At 59.5% G+C, this 22822-nt stretch overlaps 1 protein-coding gene across 5 annotated transcripts in view; it reads left to right on the top strand.

Annotated features, from left to right (window-relative positions):
- Positions 1-20791, top strand: part of CARD11 (caspase recruitment domain family member 11) — a 58508-nt gene extending 37717 nt beyond the window's left edge. For 2 of the 5 annotated variants that reach the window (XM_034669737.1, XM_034669733.1), the window contains 14 exons: positions 309-391; positions 1475-1575; positions 2460-2512; positions 4185-4317; positions 4882-5083; positions 5493-5619; positions 7581-7821; positions 8369-8465; positions 8752-8847; positions 10375-10510; positions 11694-11873; positions 15389-15513; positions 17032-17147; positions 18873-20791. In XM_034669737.1, coding sequence (XP_034525628.1) covers positions 309-391; positions 1475-1575; positions 2460-2512; positions 4185-4317; positions 4882-5083; positions 5493-5619; positions 7581-7821; positions 8369-8465; positions 8752-8847; positions 10375-10510; positions 11694-11873; positions 15389-15513; positions 17032-17147; positions 18873-19077 — 1895 coding nt within the window. In that variant the 3' untranslated portion in view covers positions 19078-20791. The other 3 variants (XM_034669734.1, XM_034669735.1, XM_034669736.1) reach the window with 3 other exon arrangements.
- The last annotated feature ends 2031 nt before the right edge of the window (positions 20792-22822 follow it).

The raw sequence follows: 22822 nt of genomic DNA, 5'->3' as shown, positions 1-22822 counted from the left end.
TTCCACTCTACAAGATGCATGCTCCCATTCCTGCTGTTTCACAGAGCGCCGGGTGGGGCCCTGCCTGAGTGCTCAGAGACACAGGACATCGTCCAGCCTCTCCCGAGGCTGCCCTGGGCCTGGCCACGGCAGGACGCGCAGGCATGCAGGACCCCACTGCCTCCCAGCTGCCCGCAGCTGGGGAAACGAGAGGAGGGAGGAGGCCGCCCCCCACCCTCCCTAGGAGGACAGGCTACCCAGATGGGACAGGGGATCTCAATCCCCTCTTCCCTGCCTTTCCCTTTTGCCTCCTGCGTCGGTGAGGACAGGGCGAGGCCATGAAGAAGAAGGCACAGACGCCAGCCCCAGCTCCTCCAGATCCCTGCCCATCACCAACTCCTTCTCCAAGATGGTAAGCCAGGTCCCCAGGCCCCGCCCCTCCTCCTGGCTCAGAACCCATCCCCAACCCCTCCCCCCTTCACCGGCCCCAGCAGACCCGGTCCCCTTGCTTTGCGCTCTGCTCCAGGCCTGTGAACAGCATCACTCTGGAGCTGCAGCCCAGGCCCTCCTTATGTTTATTTAAAGATGTTTCCACTGGCTCACTATGTATTTACACCTTCTCGTCGCCTCCTTTCCCAATTTAACACTTGGTGGGAGGAAGAGATGGGCCTCTGAGGAGCTGTAGGGAACCGCTCAGGCAGCCGCTGAGAATTCAACGGGGACTTCAAGCCCAGGGCACCTCCGGCAGCCTGCAGGGCGCCAGCAGCTGGAGCCATAGACCGCAGAGCCCCGGCTCCCCGCCCCAGCCTGCTCCCCCCTCCCCCCCGCGGGGTCCCAGCCCCTGGATCCAGTGTCACTCTCCCCAGGCAGGCAGCAGAAGGCATGGGATTAGAAATTCTAACCCCAGAGGCGAAGCCCCAGGAAGCTTGTCAGCTCAGCTTCCAAAATCAGGCCCTGGGGGACGCAGAGGTTTGATAAGAAATAGCTCCTGTCTGCTTGCAGCTCTGGGGGGCGAAATCCGGGGCTCTTGTTTAAGGCAGCTCTTGCCAGGAGCCAGCAGGGTCGTCCTCCAGCAGCCGTGCCGCACTGGGCCCATGCGTCTTCCTCTCGTTGGGAGTGGGTGCCCAAGGCCGGCACAGCCAGGGGTTGGGGGGCCGTGGAACTAGGCCTGTGGAGCCAGTTCAAGGCCCCGCCTGGCCCCCCACAATCCCCTGGGCCTCGGTGGACTCCTGCCCGCGTCCTCCTGCCCCCGCCCGAGGTGAGCAGATGTGCGAGCAGATGTGCGCCAGGCTCCGCGGCCACCGCGGCCCTGAGCCACCCCGGGATGAGCACAAGCCTTCTCCGGCCAAGGTCGCTGCTGAGAACGCGCTTGGCCAGCCATGCCAGGGGCGGGGCGCATCCGCGTGAAGCTTCGTGCCCGTGTCTCATACTTATGCCCACGGAGGCAGGGCCGTGTGAATCCCCGGCCCCCATGGCGCATCTGTGTGTCTCCAAGCAGCCACACCGGAGCCGCTCCAGCATCATGTCCATCACTGCCGAGCCCCCCGGCAACGACTCCATCCTCAGGCGCTACAAGGAAGACGCACCTCACCGCAGGTGGGTGGTGGGCGGGGGCGGGTGCCGCACGCGCCCCTGCACACCCCCTCCCTCAGCCCTTGAGCCAGCCCTGAAAGATAGGCAGGGTGCTGCCCGCTTCCCAAACGACGCCGAGGCTCAGAGAAGGCACGTGGCTTTCCCAGGGCCGCCCAGCGAGCTACCAAATGCCGGTGCCTACGTCGTTTGCCCCACGCTACCCAGAAATCAGGCAGCCCAAGAAGGGTAGACCCCATGAAGAGCCTCCCCATTCCTGCCCCCCACCTCCGGGAAACCATCCTCATCCCCAGCTGGGAAAACCACAGGGCAGGTATCCTTCCCCGGGCATCCGGATGCTTCCAGTCAGCTGGACGTTAGAGATCCCTGGGTGGTTTCCAGAAGGGCTGGCCACACAGAGTGGCCTGCAGGGTGGGATCCACACCCCCCACCTGCCCACGGCCTGGTTTGGGCCTTGTTGGGCTACGGCAAGAACCACTCGTGGGGAGCTTGGAACTCGCGGAGCACGTCCCGTCCTGTGTGAGGGGCACGCTCGGCTGTGTAGACCCATCACACGCGGTGGCGTGAGCTCAAGTGGGTGCTGAGCCCTCCGTGTCAGGCAGAGATTGAGTAGGAAGTAGCAGGTGGGGCTGTTGGGGATGCTGCTATCCTCCCTTCGTGAGCCTCCTCATACTGGCCACATGGGACCCCCTGTCCCCCAGCGGAGCACACAGCCTTGTCCAGCCCTCCGCCCACCTTCCCCTCCTGCCCATGCTGCCCTCTCCAAGCCAAGGCCTCTCGGAGAGCCAGAACGTTCCAGAATCTTCCCCCACCCTCAACCCCTGCACACGGCCTGGAGAGATCCCGTGCTCACATGCGCCCCCCTGTCCCCCTCCCCTCGTGTCTTACAGCACAGTTGAGGAAGACAATGACAGTGGCGGGTTCGATGTCTTGGACTTTGATGGTAGGTGCCTGGCGGAGCTCACAGGCATACCGGTTTGGCGGCCACCTGCCATCCAGCAGGAGCATGGCCACGCCACCCACACCTGGACCCTCCAGCTCAGGACAGAGCCCTGCGCCTCCTAGGTCCTCAGGAAATGTGTGCGGTGTGGATCTCGAGAGGGCGGTGCTTGCTGTCAGCGCCCGGGACCTGGCCTTCCATCCCTGGGGAGCTGCCAGGCCCGGGCCTGGGGGTGTGGGTGGCAGCCTGACCTTGGTCTGGAGGCAGCAGAGGCCTGCAGCTGCCACGCACAGAGCCGGTTCCATCTAGATTTATAAGAGAGGGTTTAATCGGCAACAACTGTTTGCAGAAAGGCTACGGGGACCCTCTTTTGCAGAGGAGGGAAGGGAAGCCACAGAGAGGTCAAGGATGGTGGCATGGGGGTGGGAAATGACGTGGGCCAGCAGTTAGGGTGGTTCTCCCCCCACCCTGAAACTGGAGGTATGGGGCAGACGAGCCCTGGGGAGACCAAGCATATGCAGCAGTCCTAAACACGCCCCACAGCAGACCCGGTGTGACAGAGGGGATATTCCCTGGGCCTAGAACAGAGAGCAGTGAATGAGGGCTCAGTCTCCAGGGACCCATGGCCCCTTGCAATCAGGGGGTGGGAGGCGATCTAGTTCAGCCCAGCGGGCTTTGAGCCCCCACACCTCACCACTCTTGGGGCATGGGACACAAAGACTCGTGTCCCCAAGTCCTTGCGCTGGCCGACACCCAGGTGGAACAGCTGTGTTGCAGAGCACCTGCCTGCGTGAGCAGAAGACAGAGGGCGGGAAGGGTTGGAGGCCTCCTGGAGATGACCCCGTGTCTCTGGGGGCCCCTGCTCCTCCTAAGCCGGAAGCATGGGGGCTGGCCCAGACTCCCCCGGGTGGGGCCTGCCAGCCCTCTCCTTCCCGGCCTCCCCCCAACACTGCCTCTACCCTCAGCGGCTCAGGCTGCCAGCAGATAAGATGAAGGATTAGCAGCTCTCCCTAATTGGGGACCATCAGAAGCTATCAAGTGTTAAAGAGAGGTTAGCACCTAATAGAGGCTGGGTAATGAGAAGAATTGAAGGAGTTTTGGAAAAGGGAGAGCTCAAAAGAGAATTCTGGGCAGCCATCCAAGGCATTTTGCAGCGTCAGGACAAATTCCCTTTGCAGAGAAGCCTTTGTTATCAGCCCAGGGCCGGTTTGCACATCCTCCATCACAATGCCTGGGCAGTGGGGAGTGGGTGTCTTCCCCCCAAGTCCTCAGGGTCCCGCTGAGTTGGGAAGAGGGGGCTCTGTCCTCGGTCCAGACTCTGCCCTTCGGGCCCTGCCCCAGCCCACAGGCCCAGAAGTGGCAGATGTTAAGACGAACGGTGGTCCCGAGATGATAATGTGGACCCCAGTCCAAAAGCAGAAAGGGTGTCTGCAGGTGCAGACCCCTTGCCCACGTGCAGAAACAGGCATCTTCAAAAGCAGGGAGCTGGCGAGGCTTCCCAGAAGGAGGGACTCGGAGGCAGGGGCATGGCTCTCGGGGAGAAGATTCGGTGCAGCACCTGCTGCAGGCTTCCTGGCCCGGGCCCGGCGGGAGGATTTCCTGGGAGGCAGGCGGGGAGGAGCAGCGGCCGCCCTCCCTGCTCTGCGGGTCCTCATGTGTGCCGTCCCCTTTGCAGACGACAGTCACGAGCGCTGCTCCTTCGGACCCCCATCCGTCCACTCCTCCTCCTCCTCCCACCAGTCCGAGGGCCTGGACGCCTATGACCTGGAGCAGGTCAACCTCATGTTTAGGAAGTTCTCACTAGAAAGGTACTGTGGTCGTGGGAAAGGGGAGCCAGAGCTGGGGGAGGGGATGGCCGGGTAAAGGCCAGTCACCCCCTAGATCTCCCAAAAAGGGACCATTCTAGACTCAGAGCCCAGGAACCAGTGTACCAGAGCCAGAAAGCATCCCCCCACCCCGCGCCCTAATCCCAATCAGGCCCAGGGAGGAAGGGGCCTGCCCAGGGCCACACAGCGTGGTAGTGACAAGGGGGCAGCCCTCGATGTCTGATGGGCCCCCACCCCACCTGAGACCCGGGACACCCGGGGGGTGGTGCCCACGGCAGCCCACCCGGTGCGCGAGGAGGAGCAGAGCAGCCAGCATGTCCTTAGCCCAGTCCATGCGGGCGGCGGCCAGTGTGACCGCTCATGTGGCCGCCGCCGCAGGCTGGGGGCAGCTCAGCATCTTGGCTGTTTTCCTGGAGGGAGCGGGTTGCGAGCTCTCTCCTCAGGGGGCTGCTCTCACAGCTCCTGTGACGGGACCCTGCCCTCCGAGGCCTGCCGTGTGGCATGTCCTCATCACAGCTGCATAACCACTGTTTCCCTCTGACCCAGACCCTTCCGGCCGTCTGTGACGTCTGTGGGGCACGTGCGGGGCCCCGGGCCCTCGGTGCAGCACGCCACGCTGAACGGAGACAGCCTCATCTCGCAGCTCACCCTGCTCGGGGGCAACGCGCGAGGGAGCTTCGTCCACTCGGTCAAGCCGGGCTCCCTGGCCGAGAAGGCGGGCCTGCATGAGGGCCACCAGCTGCTGCTGGTGAGGGGCCGGGGGGGGGCTGGGGAGGTGGCAGCACAGCCGGAGTACAGCCCGGGGCTTCCCCCACTTCTCCACGCGTGTGCTGACGGAGGGCACACCCCTGCCCCGCAGCCTGCAGGAGGGAGCTGGAGGGGGGCAGGGCAGCAGCCCCTCGTCCCAAGTCTCTCCGGGCCCTTCTCTGTGAGGGCCCTTGCGCGTGTGGCTAAAGCCTGTGCACACGCACACATGTGCACACACACCAGCGCATGGGAAGGCACGTGACTTTAAGCGGGATGCTCCCCGGGCTCTCGGCGACATTGAGCTAGTCACTGTTGGGGGAGAGGTGCTTTTGTTCCCCGGTGGGTTGGCCTCACCCCTGCAGCCCTGCCGCCGGAGGAGCCGAGAAGAACAGTGTGTCCCTGCTCTCTAGCTGGAAGGCTGCATCAAGGGCGAGCGGCAGAGCGTCCCCCTGGACACATGCACCAAGGAGGAGGCGCACTGGACCATCCAGAGGTGCAGTGGGCCCGTCACCCTGCACTACAAGGTCAACCAGGAAGGTAAAGCCGCCGTGCTCACCCACCCTGCCCAGACTGTGGGCGGGGCCCTGGACCAGCCTCCTCCGCGTGTGCGTCTTTTCAGTGGGAGGAACCAGCCGGTCGCAGCCGGGTCAGGAGGGTCTGACAGGACAGCAGGCAGGGAAGGACAGGTGAACGGGAGCCCAGGTGAGCTGACACCTGCCTGGCATACCTCGGTGCAGGTGGAGTGCTTGGCCACCTGCAGACTGCTGGACCCGGCGAGAAGAGGCAGGGGTCCCCGGCCAGTGGCCCCTTCCCTGCCCGGCTCACCCCTCTCCCTGCCAGGTAGAGGCTGACTTCTGGCCCTGACGCAGACAGGGACTCTGGGCTGGCCGCCCCAGCACCTCAGGGCCACTGAGCCACAGCTCGGGCTGGCTCCAGGACTGTCTCCAGAAGGCCTCACTCCCTTCTCATCTGGCCCCAGCAGGGCTGAGATCGCGGCTCCTGTGTCTTGCCCGCGACTCCTGGGTGGTGAGCGCCAGGCTCTGTCTTCCCGTTCCCTAAGACTCAGCCAGCCCCCATTCTCACCTCCGTGTTTTTCTCCTGCGTGATTATCTCTGCAGCTGGATCTTATTTTTAACCGCGAGGGCTCATGAATGTTTCAACAGCGCATAAATAGCCACCTTCTCTCTCACCACTCCCCACTGCTGCCTACTAGCCTGCCTGCTTCCCGGCAGTGCCCGGTCCGTGCAGAAGATGAGGCTCGGTCCCCACACACAGGGCCCAGCCACTGCCGCCGTCTCCTCCTCACGCGGGCAGGCTCCTCCCCTCTTCCCAGCCCAGCCTTCCCGCCCAGCAGAACATCTCTTCACAGCGCCCTGCTCCCTGGCCAGCAACGTCCCCAGAGTTGTAACCCTGTGGTCCGGGATTCAGGGCAGGAAAGGTCCCGCCTAGTAGGGCTTTTCTCTGAGGGGGTGAAGAGCTCAGATAGTGAAGGGTGTTAACCTGAGCAGGGGAAGGGGAAGGACCCAACCAGGAATCCCCCACTTCTCCGGGGACGCTGATCAGAAGACCCTGCAGCATCAAGCCTCCCGCCATGTGTGAGGCGCGGACACGCTGGGCCTGGGACTTAGGACAGTTGTAGCTTCTTCTGTGTTAGGCAACTCTGGGGTGTGAGGGGCTGGTTTGGGGCTTTGCATTATGGAGTTATGTTACAGACATTCAGTTTGCTGGATTTATTGTATTTGCACTTTATGCCGTTTCCTTCCAAAGGGATTTGTAAAAACTCATACTAGAAAGGAAAGCGGCGTTAAGTAAGGTTAAAACAACCACTCTGTGCTCTTGCCACTTGGGAAAACTTTTGGGCGGTGTCCTCGGAAGCTGCATGTACAGATAATCAGGGTCCTAGTGATTCCACTTCTGTGGGCAGAGCCAGGAGAAACGCGTGCGCGTGTCCACCAAAGACACGTATGATACTGTCCACAGCGGAGTGACCCGAATCCGGACACAGGAGGGCATGTCCCATTGGCTTCCGTCTCCATGCAGTGAGGCACAGCTCTGCTGTGGTGCCAGCAGCAGGGATCACGGTTCCCTGGGAAGGGAATTGACCCAGAGAGCGTGAGAGAGGTTCCGAGCAGTGGCTGCCTGGGTGGCTGCCCGGGTGCCTGCGTTTGTGAGAACGACTGGGTTTACTGTGTGTGAGTCGTGCATCGGTGAAAGGGGAAAAAGCACCCGGCAGTGAGCAAGCCGTGGAGATGGTAGCAGAGGTCCTAGACTTGTTGCAACTTGGCACACACCTTAGCTGTGAGCTCCCTGGCAGCCAAGACAAAGAGGGAAACCCACACAGGACACGGGGAAGTCCCTGCGAGCTCTAGGAGGAACGTGCCACGCGGGCGCGTCTTCGGGGACAGTGAGGAGGGGATTTGTGCCTGGAGGTTCTTGGCAGCGGGAGGCCCACCGCCGATGGACAGCCGGTGCTTCCTTTTCCTTCTCATCTTGCACAGGGTACCGGAAGCTGCTGAAGGACATGGAAGAGGGCCTGATCACCTCAGGGGACTCCTTCTACATCCGGCTGAACCTGAACATCTCCAGCCAGCTAGACGCCTGCTCCCTGTCCCTAAAGTGCGATGACGTCGTGCACGTCCGCGACACCATGTACCAGGACAGGCATGAATGGCTGTGTGCACGGGTCGACCCTTACACGGACCAGGACCTGGACGTCGGCACCATACCCAGCTACAGCCGGTGAGGCCGGAGCAGGTACCGGGCCGGTGAGGGCGGGGGCGGCTGCCGCCCAGCAGAGGGGCTCATGGGGGGGGTCCCCCCATTCCCTCCTCCTCCTGAAGGCTTCCCTGCCTGCCCAGGGATATTGCTCTTAAGTACTGTAGCTTTGCTCATGCCCGGGAAAGCCTCCTTTGGTCATCGCCGGGGAATGCTGGGCTCTCGATTTTATGCTCCTTCGCTAGTGATGGCTAACGTGGCCGCAGGCCACCTCCCTGACCTCCTTATGTCATTATACAGCAGTAACGCGTCGGTTAGATGCGGCAGGTGTCTGTAAAGCACCTGTAGACTCCAGCGGTCACTCAGGCCAGCGCTGTGAGGTCAGCATCAGCAAACGCCACCGACCAAGGCTCGGAGGAGTGGCTTAGCCACAGTCAGCACTGCCTGGGGGACCCCAGCCAAGTTGCCTGGGCGCCGTGTCCTCCCTGGGGTGCCTCCAAGCCCCAGACCTCCCCCTGCACAGGGGCAGGCCCGGCCCTGAGGTTCTGCCCTCCCCTCCCATCTCCCCCAGAGCCCAGCAGCTGCTTCTGGTCAAGCTGCAACGTCTGATGCACAGGGGCAGCCGAGAGGAGGCGGACAGCACCCACCACACCCTGAGGGCGCTCCGGGTAGGTCACCCAGTGGCCCCACCGGCGGGAGGGCTAACACGGGAGCCGCTAATCTCAAGGGGAAGCAGCCTTTCCCCTGCATCTCTGGTCTCTGCCAGAACAAGTCTCGGGGTTCCCCTTGCCCTCCGAGCTTGCTCCTTGCCTGGAATGCCTTGATTGCATGACTGGCACTTCTCCCCTTCACACCGAGGGGGCTTGAGGACGCGTCCCTGGTTCTCCGTGGCCTCAGTGGGCTCTCACGTCCTGCTGAGCCCAGTGCGTCTGACCAACTGATAACTGATTTCAGAACACCCTGCAGCCCGAGGAGCCGCTTTCCACCAGCGACCCCCGGGTCAGTCCCCGCCTCTCTCGAGCAAGTTTCCTTTTCGGCCAACTCCTTCAGGTAAAGCGCCCCAGAGTGCCTACTGACCTTGCAATCCCATTTCGCTGTGGCTCTGCCCTCTCGCTGCCCAGGAGAGACGACCTGATCACAATAACGATGCTTTGTGTTTGTACGCCATTGCAACTTCTCACAGCGCCTCACGTTTCCCGTCCCATTGTATCCTCGCCACAACAGGTCACTTTCATAAAAGATTGGAGGAACTTCAGGCTAAAAGAACTTAAATAACTTAGCTAGTCAATATTAACAGATCAGAAACAGTGTATCAGGAGAAGAAAACAAACATCGTAGCTGTCTAGGTCAGTTTCATCCCTCAGATAGAGCATGAAATTTATCTCTGAGCCTCCTGGCAGCCAAGGAAAAAAGGGAAATGCTACAGATTCTTTAAATCTTATCTGACCACAGAAACATTTTAGCTGTTTGGGACCAGAAAAAATGTTCCCTTATACTTAATTCTAAAATGGATTTTTTTTTTTTTTGGCACGAATCCTTTTACAAGGACACTGAGTAGCATAGTAGGTGATATCTTCAGAAGGGATTACACATAAACGCAGAAGCATTCTCTGCGGCCCCTTTTTTCTGTTACCTGCCGACAAGAGCTAAGGGAGTGACGCGACGGCGTGGTCCCGCAAGGATGTTCCTGTGTTGGCACTGCACTAATCAGGCCCCAGCAGAGCTGGCGTATCACTCCACTGCTCTGTCCTGACCTGGGAACATGGGAAACCCAGAGAAATGGTTAACAGTGTGACCCTAACCCCACGTAGATACAGACAGGTACCAGAAAGATACTTACAGAGATGGAAGGAACCCTCATGAGTCTGAGCTACTCCTGAAGACAAGACCACGTGAGACCGCACGGTCCTGCCCATGTCACTGCCCACATGTCATGCAAGAGTCATAAACCTTGGGCGTCTCTGGGTGGCTCACTCAAGGGCCAGTGAACAATAGAGCCCAACCGAGATCTCAGGTCCCTGGATTTTTCTTCCTGCAGCAGGAGGGTATGGAGAGATCAAAGCAGCCCAGGGAGTAGGTGGGAATTTGGATTCTGTGTCCAGCACTGGGACATCCCTCTCCAGGGCTCAACTCGGAATTGTACAAGGGAGCAGGCACCCCCAGAGCACTTGGGGATACTGAGGCAGGGGTTGTGGAGGGCAGCATCATGGGAGATGGAACCATCCTGCCAACAGGGGCTCCCAGCCAGGGACCTTCCAACCATGGCTCCCAAGGAATGCGCATGGGATTGCCAGAGGGACTCCCCACGCACCCCAGCTGCACCCCACCCCTTGGCAGGCTTCAACCCTGGTTAGGGAGGAGAGAGAGTCAGCGTTTGTTTGCTTACTTACCTGCTAATAACATCGAAATAGCTAAAGGACACTCTTGGCCTGCTAGGTGTCTCCTGTTTTCACGGGGGAAGGTGACCGACCCTGGCCCCCAGGGGCAGAGCTGGGGTCTGAGCAGAGGTCCGCCTGTGCCTGGGTGGAGGCAGCTCGGTGTGGTTAGAAGAAAAGCACCCCCCACCCCATCCTCCAGTTCGTCAGCAGGTCTGAGAACAAGTACAAAAGGATGAACAGCAACGAGAGAGTCCGTATCGTCTCGGGGAGCCCACTGGGGAGCCTGGCCCGGTCGTCACTGGATGCCACCAAGCTCTTGACCGAGAAGCAGGAAGGTATGGTGCTGACCGCCTGGCCCCTCCCCACCTCCTGCTGGCCTGGGGGCTGCCGGGGGTCTGGGCAGGTCCCATGGGTCCCCACCAGGGGGGCTGGGACATGTACTCCCTCAAAACAGGGGTTCCTCCCTGGGAGGAGCTGCCAGGGGACCTGCCTGGCTTTGGCTGGACGGCCTGCCCGGGCGGGGGGGGGGCGCGTCCTGCCAGTCTCACCCCTAACAAACGCTTGCTGTAGTTGGTTGGAGCCCAGATGCCCGTGTTAATTGAGCTGTTTGCTGTGAAGTATTCACTTATTGATTTCTCTCCGCACTGCGTGCTTCTTGCCATTTCCCAAGCTGCCAGGGGTCCCTGGCTGCACAGGCCCCTCTGGAAGGCCCTGCTGAAGGCGAGCCAGCCTTCCCGGCTGTCCTCGTGGGGCCAGGCTGGCCCGGGCATGGATGGCCGGAGAGCCCGGGCCCCTCTCCAGACTGGCCCTCCGACGGCCAGGTCAGGGGACAAAGGAAAGGACAAGCCGCTGCTTTCTGGGGCGGGGGTTCCTGGGGCGGGGGTTCCTGGAGCCTGGGAGCCGCTCTGCACTGCTCCCCACACACCAGCCAGAGAGGCTTGAAAAGGCAGAAAAGAGGCCACGTCACTCCCTGCCCCTGGCCCTGATGGCTTCCCAGAGCTTCTGAAATAAGCCCCAAGCCCCTCTTGGGCGGCGCTGCTCACCCCTACCCCTTCATCCGCTCCTGCCGGCCCCTTGCTCTCCTTCTGCCCGCCCACCCACCCCTCTGCACAGACTGTCCTTCCTCCAGCTCTCCTCGCCTGGCTCCTTCTCTACGCGCTGGCCCCAGTCCCTGACCGTCCTCAGGAAATCCACCCTTGCCCATCCCGCACCAGCCCCTCCTCGAGAGCTCAGTGCTGCTGCCCAGAGTGAGCAGTGGGGCTCTTTACATGCCTCGGACCTGCCTCCTGCCACCACCACCTCCCTGAAAGCAGGCACCAGGAGGCAGGGCCATTGCCCCAGCTCCCAGAACAGGGCCCGGCCCATGGGGCCCTTCGTAAACACTCCTGGATGGCCAAGGGGCATCCTGGTTCCTGTGGGCTCCATGGGGTCAGCAAGGCTCCCAGGCCCTCCGTTGACCCCCGCACCCCGGCGGGCAGGCTGGGGTCTCACCGCTGGCCCTTTCCTGTCCCCTCCCAGAGCTGGACCCCGAGAGCGAGCTCAGCAGGAACCTCAGCCTGATCCCCTACAGCCTGGTGCGTGCTTTCTACTGCGAGCGCCGCCGGCCTGTCCTCTTCACGCCCACCATGCTGGCCAAGGCGCTGGTCCAGAAGCTGCTCAACTCGGGGGGCGCGATGGAGTTCACCATGTGCAAGCCGGGTGAGTGAGCCCCACCGGCCAGGAGCCCCTCCCGGGCCCTCCTCCTCCATCAGGTCAGGCGGCGGGGCAGGAGAGCGGACGGAAGGGCCACGCTCCCTCCTGGCCTGGTGCACGCGGGGAGGGAGAGTCACGGTCCCTGTCGCCATGAGTTCAGCATGGGCCCAGAGCAGCGAATGCTGGCCTCCCTGTCACCATTCATACCGAGGGTCCGGGACAAAGGGCACAGGGTCAGTTAGGAGATGTGACTTGGGGTCCCACCCTGGGCCCAAGACGCAAGCTGTCCATCACCACAGCATCCATGACCTTGATGTGCCTAGGGGACCATGGTCGTACACCCCAGACACAAAGGGCTGAGCCCCAATCCTGCCTGCAAACTGGAATCATCCTCAGCATCGTCTGTATTTAAATCGTGGACATCCAGGGCCGCTCCTACCAACCCAATGTCCGGTGCCCGGTGGTGGGGTTGTTACCATAAAATATGCGTAACATAAAAGGTACCACCTTAACCACTTCTACGTGTCCAGTCAGGGGTATTAAGTACATGTATTTCCAGAACTGTTGCATTTTCCCAAACTGGAACTCTGTCCCCATTAAACACTCACACCCCAGCCGCCAGTGCCCACCATTTACTGTTTGTCCCTGTGGATCTGAGTCCTCTGCGGGCCTCACATAAGGGGAATCATCCAGTGACCGTCCCTTGGCCTCTGGCTTCTGTCACTCAGCATACTGTCCCGAGGCCCGTCCCCTGTGGGAGCCGATATCAGCATGTCCTTCCTTGTCAAGGCTGAGGGGATGTTCCACAGTGTGGCTGGGCCACCGCGTGTCTGTCCATCGTCCACCGATGGACACGCGGGGAGCCTCCACCACTCGGCTGCTAGGAATCATGCTGCCGTGAACGTGGGCGAGCGAGCCCCTCTTCAAGCCCCTACTTCCAGGTCTTGTGGGGAGAGACCCAGCAGTGGGATTGCTGGTCACGTGGGGATTCGATGGTTTTTGTTTTGTTTTAATTTTAAGCTGCCACGCTCATGTGTACAGCGGCCGTACCATTCCACACTCCCCCGAGCACACACAAGGGTCCCAGTTTCTCCCCAAGCTCACCAACACTGGTCATTTGCCTTAACAGTCGTCATCCTGGTGGACGTGTACCGTTGAATGAGTTTGGGCAGGTGTCTGCACGCCGTGACCCCAGCCATGACCAGGAGACCAAACATTGCATCCCCTCCACCCCCTGCCCCAGGCACTATCAATCTGTTTCCCATCGCTCATTGGTTTGCATTTTCTAGACTTTTCGACAAACGGAACCATGCAGTAGAGAATCACCCGTACTTGGCTCCCTTCACCCCACATAACGTTTGTGAGATCCATCCATGACGTTGCCCTCCTGCTGTGGGGCAGTGTCCCTGCGCGCCGGGCGGCCCTATCCATCCATCGGGCGTCCTTTTGCAAAGCTCCCCCGGAGGTTTTCACGCTGGGCTAGGGCTGGGAACGCTCCGGACAGCCCCTGGCCGGGGTGCAGACTGCATGGGCATCCACTCCTGCTTTTGCTGCTGCGGGCATCAGTAAGCCCTAACATTAAGGTGGGACGGCACCCGGGCGGGAGCAGACCCACCTGTTGACACCGGGATGGCAGCTCCGCACGCAGCCTTCTCCTGGAGGTTGGTGCCGACGCGCCCGAGGTCTCCCGGGATGCCCAGCTCAGTGGGAAGTGAGAGGCTGCACCCCCAGTGTCCCTCCTCCCATGGTTTAGACCCTCTCCAGCCCTGGCCAGGAGGGCCGCGGCACACAGTGTGGTTGGTGGGAAAAATCGTGTTCTTTGAGGCAAGTGGTCTCAGTTTAGGCTCTGCGCCTGCCCATCCCTCCCTGGATACTTATTTGGCACAAGTTATCAACCTCGTTTGTTTCCTCGCCTGCAAAACCAGGATAACAGCGCCCACTTCTCGTAGAAGTTAGAGACTCATGCACGGCCAGAGGCCACCCTGGGGCCAAGTGCAGCGTGGGTTCCAGGCTCTCAGCCCCACACGTGGAGCAGGCAGGGCGCAGACATGGGTCCCCCAGCTCACTGAGCTCCAGCTCCTGCAGCTGGTGCCGCTCCCACCTCCTTTCCCAGCAGGGTCTGCATGACTCCAAGGCCCTCCCAAGCCCAGCTGCACGTGCAGGAACATTTCAAGGGTGTGTGTCCCCATGCTCTTCCTCTGCCTGACTATCTGGGAGCCTCACACACCCTGCAGGGAGGCTCTGAGAAAAAGACCTCACTCCTGCCTGAGGCTCCGCGCATTTCCAGCTGGCTCCTGGTGATGTGAGGTTAGGTAGAAAGCCTGATTTGGAATCCCATGTAGCCACTCTGAACTCTGCTAACAAGCTCTGTCTTCCCCTTGGTGCATTCACAGCCAGGGGGCTGTAGGCACCGTAGGGTGGGAGTTCTAGGCTGCCTCCCTCCCCCGAAATCACCCGCAGCTCCTCCCCTAATGACTCGCCCCTGGATCCCTTCCCACTCACTTCCAGTGCACAATGTAGTGTACATGTCAAAGTTGGGGGCTAGTGTGGGCTCCCCCAGCCAACTGGGCCTAAGCAGAGAATTCCAGTCCTGGACTAACTCCACCCTCCTCCTGTCATAAATGGAGAACCTGAGGTCAAGAGATTAAAGATGTGTTCAGAGTCACCCAGCAAGTGAGTGGGGCCTCCAGTACATACCTCCTCCTCCAGGAAGCCTGCCTGTTCCCCTAGTCTCTCCACATCTCCTCACTGCTGCCACAATAAATAGCCCATCACTGCACCTACTGAATCGTTTCATAGTTTTCTGTATCCCATATTCTTCTCCCCAGCTATGTCATAGGTTCTCAAGTACAACAACAGCTATGTTTTATCATATTTTTATTCTAATGACTGACCCTTAGTAGATTTTCATTAAATGTTAAATTTCAATAAAAATTAAAGGATGGATGGATGGATGGAAGGATGGATGGGTGGATAGATGGTTAGATGATGGGTGGGTGGGCAGGTGGGTTGATGGATGGATGGATGGTTGGTTGGTTGATGGGTGGGTGGATGGATGGATGGTTGGATGGGTAGACGAATGGATGGGTAGAGGGATGGGTAGATGGGTAGATGGGTAGATGAGTGGATAGCTGGATGGTTGATGGGTAGGTAGGTGGGTGGATGAATGGATGGGTGGATGGTTGAGTGGAGGGATGGATGAATAGTTGGATCGATGGGTGGGCTGGTGGGTGGATAGTTGTCTCCCCTTCGTGATAAACAGCTCACCAGGATTGCACCTCAGTGCCTGAGCTACTTTGTCCAATGAAACTTAGTGCTGAGAATTTACCAACCAGCTCTTCTGTGGGCTGCTGTGGGAAGTGTAAAGAAGTGTGACCTTGACCCTGCCCTTGAGAAGTCTCACAGTCTAGTAGAGGAGCTAGGGCTCATTTAAATGTGGCGAGAAGAGGATCAACATGGAATTCTGTTGAGCCCAGAAAGGGGAGGTTTGTGCTGCCCCAGGACTGGTCCTCTGTCCGCAGATGTTGTCACCAGAGACGAGTTCCTCAGGAAGCAGAAGACGGAGACCATCATCTACTCCCGAGAGAAGAACCCCAACACTTTCGAATGCATCGTTCCCGCCAACATCGAAGCTGTGGCCGCCAAGGTGGGCTGGGGGCTGGGGACTGGATGGGATGACACCACCAGTTATCTTTGTGAGGCTGCCTCGGCCATGGGCAAGGGTGGGATGCAGAGCTGCTCTCACCTCCCTGTGGGCAAACCTCTTCCTTTTCCTTTTGTCTTCTGCTCCATTTTCCCTCTCCGCACGCCCTCGTTCTCTGGGCTCTGACACGCACATTGGTATTTTGAAGCCACCGTCTATTTCTGAAGGCTCCCTGGCACTGGCATTCCGATTCACCTCGCCCAGGGCTGTACGTGTGCTTGGCTGTGAGAACAAGGGCCGGAGACGGAGGAGCATGGGTCAGGGCAAGAGACAAGGAGAGCGAGTGGGCGCCCGGAGCCCGCTCACCTGAGGAGGGAGAATGGAGCAGCATAACGGTTATTGGCAGCAATGCAGGAGAGGTGTCTGCATGCGGTCTAGAATCTTCTGGAACCAGACAACGTGCTCCTTATCAGGCCCAAGTATTGAGTTCTCTCTCCTTCTGGGACCTTTCCAAAGCAGAGCTCTCTGTTGAGGGCTGCCCCAGCGCCTGGGGGTCAGCTCTGCAGTGGATGGTGACCTTGGAGGGGGGAGGAGGAGGGAGGAGGGGCCAGGGCAGGTGCCCACCGGAGCTCCGCATCGGCCACCCAGCACATCCCCCCTCAGTGTTGTCACTCACACGGATGAAAGCACGGGCAGAGCTATGAACCAGCCTGGAACAGTTTGTCTGGTTTTAAAAGTTTGGGCCACAGCAATTCAGGGAATTCTGACCTTGGAGCGGGTAGGACATGAGTGGGCAGGGGTGGAGCTGAGATGATTGTCGCTGGAAAGGTGAGGCCACCCAGCGGACCTGTGCTGCTAGGAGTCTGGGCAGTGGCCATGCGGGCGGGGAGCGAGGGCAGTGACCAGAAGGAACACGGGGGCGTGTTCGGGTTGCGAAAATTCATTGAACTGCACACTCGGGAACACGCACACGTTCCTCTATCCATGTTCTGTTTCAACGCAGGGGGTTTGGGCTTTGGGGGGTTTGTTTGTCTTTGAAGTGACACTTTCGGCAAAGCAGAGATTGTCCTTCTTCAGAACCGACGAGCTCCTGGGTGCCAGGGAAGCATGCCTGAGAACCCTGGCAGATGCTCCCAGGACCGTCCAGCCCCACCTCACCTTCCGGGTGTTGCCCACCCTTGATTGTGCTTCGTAAGCTGAGGGGGGTCGCAGGCATTCCCGAAGCTCATTTTGCTTTCTAGCAAAACTCACGCATGCTGCCGGACCCCCCTCGGGCTCGATGCCCGGGCTGCCACAGCTCCCACTGCCGTGCACGGCGCCGTGGAACCAAGTGTGCGGACCAGCAGGGGCCTGTCTCACAGGGGTCAGGCTTCACCCTGGGTCTCTCCCTGGTGCAGCTGGGGGCACTCGGGGCGCTCGCCCTGTCCCTGTCCCGCGGAGCCTGACCCCGCACCACGGGCCCCGCCCCAGCTACCCACAGGGGCTGGTGGAGCTACTGACCGCCGGCTGCTGTGCTTGCAGGACAAACACTGTCTGCTGGAGGCCGGGATCAGCTGCACCAGAGACTTGATCAAATCCAGGATCTACCCCATTGTGCTCTTCATCCGGGTGTCGGAGAAGAACATTAAGAGGTTCAGGTAGGGCTCTGAGACCCCTCCCCCAGGGCCTCCTGCACCCCCTCCCTCCTTGCCACACCTCTGGGGTCCCCACCAAGAGCCTCTGGCTGCTTGGTCCCCCTGCTCACCCCTTGAGGGGATCCTCGTTGAGTGCCCAGCTGCAGTCCAGGGCAGACACGACCCCCAGCCTCTGGCCGCGGAGACAGGACAGACACTCAGAGCACGTCCAGGGGACGAGGGCTGGGAGGCATGGCTGCAGGACCCATGTGGCCGGGGAAGGGATGCTGATGTCACAGCAGTCTCAGTGCAGTGAGGGCAGGCCGGGCAGGGGCTGACCTCGAGGTGGGGACAGCTGCAGGAGGCCGCGTGGTGGGCAGTGCAGGGAGAATGACCTTGCAGCCGAGGGGTCCAGACCACGCTGAGTGACATGATCTCACAGGACATAAAAGGCTCCCTCCAGCTGCTGTGTGGAGACAGGGGTTAGGACCACCCGGCCAAGAGCTGGGACCCAGATCCTACGTGGTGGGTGGTGAGGAAAGGTCTGAATCTGTGTTCAAGGATGAGCTGGTGGTATTTGTTGCAGGGTTGACTATGGGGTTGGGGGCTTGGCCATTACGTGGCGCTATCCCTGACCCCACCTCTCCTACACACGGCTGCAAGTGAGAGAAAGAGGTGAGGCCACTCGCCTCCTTCACCAGACATTTACTGAGCACCTGTTAAGTGCCTGGCCTCAGGGAACCCATGAACGAGCACACGAGACAAAAATCCCCAGCTCACCACTGCACACATGTTCCGACGGCTGCTGTCCGTAAACCAGAACTGGCCGCGTGTCGGCGAGGACGGGGAGAAGCCCGGTGCCCTGCGGGCGGGAACATGAAATCATGCAGCCACTGAGGAAGACAGTGGCACAGAGGGTCCTCATAGAGTGACTGTATGACCCAGCGGTTCCGCTCCAAAGCATCGTGTCAAAAAGATAACAGCTCACCCACGTTCACGGCAGCGTTATTCCCAAGAGTCAAGGGCCGGAGCAGCCCAAGTGGCCGTCGATGGATGGATACATAGAATGTGGTCCATCCATGCACTGGACAAGGATTCAGCCTTAGAAAGGAAGAACATCCCAGCATCTGCTACCACCTGGATGAACCTGGAAGACATGAGGCTCCGCGATGTAAGCTGGACACAAGAGGACAACTACTGCACGATTCAACTCACTTCGGGCCCCTGGACGATTCACAGACGAGCAAATGGTGGCGCCAGGGGCTGGGGAGGGTGAGCGGGGAATGAGTGTGTCCGCGGGTATGCGTCTCAGTTTTGCAGGATGCGAGAGTTCTGCAGATTGCAGAATTCTGACTGCAGATTCTGCACGGTGATGTTAGAATAAATCCCGCCCTACTGAGCCGTCATCTTAAGAACGGTCAGGAGGGAGACAGTTCTGTGCATGCGGCCGCATTGGACAAGACCAAGGAGTGTCACCCCTCCCCTGCCCGATCAGCCAACTAGCTCTGCAAATGGAAGAACTTTCTTTTTAAGGAAACGGAAGGAAATAAAAATAAAAGATGTTTTTTTAAGCCCCACCTCTTGGGATGTCCCAAGTGACTGGAATAACAGGGCCAGTGACACAGCCGTGTGCTGGAAGGCGGCAGGTGGCGNTCCAGCCCGAGGCTCCCCCCGCCCCCACACCTCCCCCCGCCTGGGTTCCCACACAGCTCTGTCAGCGCCCTGTGTCCCCCCGCCCTGTGCCCACAGGAAGATGCTGCCACGGCCCGAGACGGAGGAGGAATTCCTGCGGCTGTGCCGGCTGAAGGAGAAGGAGCTGGAGGCCCTGCCCTGCCTGTACGCCACGGTGGAAGCCGACATGTGGGGCAGCGTGGAGGAGCTGCTCCGCGTCCTCAAAGACAAGATCAGCGAGGAACAGCGCAAGACCGTCTGGGTGGACGAGGACCAGCTGTGAGGCGGGCCCCTGGAGTCTGAGCGCAGCTCCCGGGGTGTGCGGACCCCAGCAGGCAGGGCCGTGGGGGCAAGGGGGCTCCATCCAACCGGGTATGGGGCCCCCCAGGGAGCCCCGGGCCAGATGCAGCTGAGGGGCCAGACACTCTCCGGGGGGACCGGGACGGGTTTATGCGCCCCCCCCCCAGGGCTGACCTGGGCGAGGGTCCCGCCCTGTGGCACCAGCAGGGAGGCAGGGCCCCACGAAGGACACGACGCCAGGCCCGAGGCCAGCGGCCCCTCAGAAGCCAGAGCAGCAGATGAATGTAACGCATGGAGCAGGTGTGCTCCCTGTAGGGCAGGGACCCTGAACACCAGGGCACCAGCCAGCCCTCGGGACACACCAGATACACATTCCCAGGCAGGACAGCTGGGGCGGAGGGGGAAGCATGCCAGGCAATTATTTTTCTTGCATTAAAATCTCTCCATTTTCTTGTTTTCAACCTTTTTAAAAATTATTATCATTTCTCCATTGGCAGAGGTGTTCTACTCTGGCCCCCGCTGTAACCTGCAGGCCCCTTCTGCAAAGCTGAGGTCAGGCCCCATGGAGGGTGCAGGCAGGGAGACCGACACCCCCATTGACCCAGGACAGACCTGATTTGTACCCGGGCTTTGGGCGGGATTACCAGCAGATGCCTCGTGGACTAACATCCGTCCTGATTTGGGTGACAAGTTATCAAAAGTCACTCTGGGAAGGGCCCATCCTTGTCCTTCCATGGGCTGCTTGGGAGGTCCCCTGTCCCTGATTCCAGCCCTGAGGCCAGGGCCCTGACTCTGCTGCTCCCCACACGGGCTCTCTGCTTCTCTGCATGTCATGTTCATACACACAGCCTTGCTTCCTCTTTCCGTCCAGCATGTGGGGTAAGGGTCTGGATTGGGTTTGCTCCCACTGCCCAGGAGCTGGGGCGGGGGGTGTGCAAGAGAACTGTGCTCTCCTCCGCAGCAGATATATGGGTTCTAGCGCCATTCTCCTTGATCCCTTCATGCAGACTTTCTAAGTATGGTCCCGACAGGGTGTGGCCAAAAGCAGGCCACGTCCAGCCTGGTGCCACACTGAGTGTTCATCAACCCGGTAGGTGGCAGGCCGGGCTTCCATCCCAGGTCTGTGGTTTATGGGCACTGTGCAAGCAACTGCTGGTTGACAACCCAATCTCCACACTCCCCTCCTTATTAACAGAACCCTGCCTTTATCCTGGGAAACTGTGTATAGCCAAGAGACCACATATCCCAGCCTCCCTTGCAGCTAGGGTAATCAAGGAAATGTAAGGTGACGAGGTTTGGAGGAAAGACAGAGGAGACAAACAGCCCTTCCTCTAGTTTCCTGCCTGGACTACAGATGTGATGGCTGGAGCTCCAGCAGTCATCTTGGATCTTGAGGTGACCTTGAGAATGGAAACTGCACGGAGGGTAGTGGAGAAGAAAGGGAAAAGGCGTCTGAGTCACTGATGACACTTTGGAGCCCAGGACTACCGCTTGGGTTGTGTTTACATGAGAAATAAATTTTTATCTTGTGTTCAATGGCTGTTATTTCAGTCTTTGGTTACTTAACAGCTTAAAGCAATTCCTAACAGATACAGGAATAACCCTTGGTCTTAAGTACCGTGGGCATGAGTTGATCGGCTAGGCTTTTGCCGCATATTCAAGATACGAATTATGAATAAAAGAGCTTTTGATAAATATCTCAGTCTAAAAAAAAAAACACTGTGCATCCTGCAGCATTTTTTTTTTTTTTTTTTTAGCATTTTGACCCTTAGAAGTCAAATGAGTGCTGCAAAGCCCAGGGAGGTGTGAGTGGGGAGGGGAGGGGGGTGTCTGAGGCAGGGGGCCTGGTCCCCTCATCTGTCTGTGATGATGATTCATCCCTGCACCACTGAGATGCCAGCTTGCCAGGGAGAGCAACGCCTTTAAAAACAAAAACATTCCCCCACAAACCAGTTAGTGAAGATTTTTTTTTCCCCCTGAAACAGCCCCCAGAATCAAGCTGGATACCCTGGGTCCAGGGAGGCCGTGCTTCGAGAGGCCCAGCTGTGGTTATTTAGGGCCAGATAAGCCTCCGGCCTTGCGAGGAGCCGCGGGAGTCGGAAGGCCTTCTGCTTCCATCTTGCTAGAGCTGTACGTGGAACAGTAAATTTTCCCCAAGCCGAGGCGGTCGTGCTTCCACTCAGACCGCGTGCTGCCTCGTAAAGTACTTACAGCCAATGGGACAGACGTGAATAGAAGAGGGTCCCGGAGTAAAAGGTCTGCTGATTTATTTATATTTATTTATCTAACTTCCGGAGCTCGGGCTTGTGCAGAATAACCAAACTCGCGGCTTGCGTGTAATTTGGGGGGTGGAAGGACACAAGGAGGGGTGAAGAGATGACACACGGGGGGAAAGATAACCTGAAAAAAAATTGTGGTGGCTTCTTTCTCCCCCCTCCCCCCGCCCCGAGCCATTTTCACAGGCTCCAGAATGCAGGGCTGTGGGGCGGTGTGTGTGCTAATAAAATGGGGCAGGGGGAAGAGAAGGTCAGGAATGAGTTTCTGTGTTCTGCGTCAGTCCCCGGATGCCACCGTGAAGTCAGCGGGAGGCTGGGGCTTGGAACCCTGGGGAATCGCACATAAGGATTGCTAGCTCGGGGCTCCGATTTGTCAGCTGCCGACAGCCTGGAGGTTGCAGCCCCGAGGCTGCCTGGGAAGGACAGTGGGGCCCCGTGGGGCTGGGCGATGGGGAGACCACCAGAGCGTTCTGCAAACCCAGCTGCAGCGCCAGTGATCACACCAGAGTCTGCAAGCCGTGGTTTCCCTTCGGAGCCCGCACAGGGCTCAGGGAGGCACCCGAGATGCATGGTGGGGCTTGCTGCCAGCCCAGGGCCCCGCTCGAGCAGGGAGCCTGTGCCAGGCTGATAACACCAGTGATGGATGCTTGGTCTACCTCCAAGAACACCAGCCACACAGCTCCGAGCCCCGGAAATCGTGCCATATGTGTAGACCTACACTCTTCTGGGAAGAAACTCCAGGCTTTCTCAGATTCCCGAGGGGCCCTACATCCCCAGAAGATTAATGACCCATGCTCTCAGGTTGGGAAAATATTAGCAACTATTTTTTGAGCTCCTACTCTGTGCCAAGCACTTTATAAGTGTTCTTTTACTTACTGACCCCAAAACTTTGTCCATTTTATACAGAAGAAAACAGGCTCAGAGAGGCTAAGTAGCTAGACCAAGGTCACACAGCTGGAGAGCTGGAACTCCAGCCAGGCCTGGCTGACCTGCCAACTGCAGGCTCTCCACAGAGGTGGGGCCCTGGTGGCAACTGCCGGGCCTCTCTGCTCTCGCAGGGACTGGGGAAGTGGCTGGCATGGGGCCAGGTCTCAGGATCAGATGGGAGAGGATGTGGATTTCCTCTCTTTGACCAAGGCAGGCTGCTTCGGTTTCTACCTAACTAGGCCACACTTTGGGGGAGGGAAGGGGCGGGGAGTGCAGGAGGGGATGGTCTTCGAGCCCTGGCATCATGCCAACATGCTGCCCTCAAAACCCACTGCATCCAGGCCTGCGTTCCCTGCGAGTTTGTCTGTCTAGGTGGGCATCCCCTTCCAGCCCTGCTTTGCTCCCTGTCCTGGATTTGTCTTTGGCCGTCCTGCCAAGGTCAACCAGGATGTTCTGGCTGTTTGACAGAGAAACGCAGCTCCAAGCACCTGCTCCAGCCCCTACGTTACCCAGAATGTTCTGCAA

The sequence above is a fragment of the Ailuropoda melanoleuca genome, chromosome 10, assembly GCF_002007445.2.
Source record: "Ailuropoda melanoleuca isolate Jingjing chromosome 10, ASM200744v2, whole genome shotgun sequence".
Taxonomy (NCBI): Eukaryota; Metazoa; Chordata; class Mammalia; order Carnivora; family Ursidae; genus Ailuropoda; species Ailuropoda melanoleuca.
Note: the sequence above shows the minus strand (reverse complement) of the source record. Positions and strands in the feature narration are given on the sequence as shown.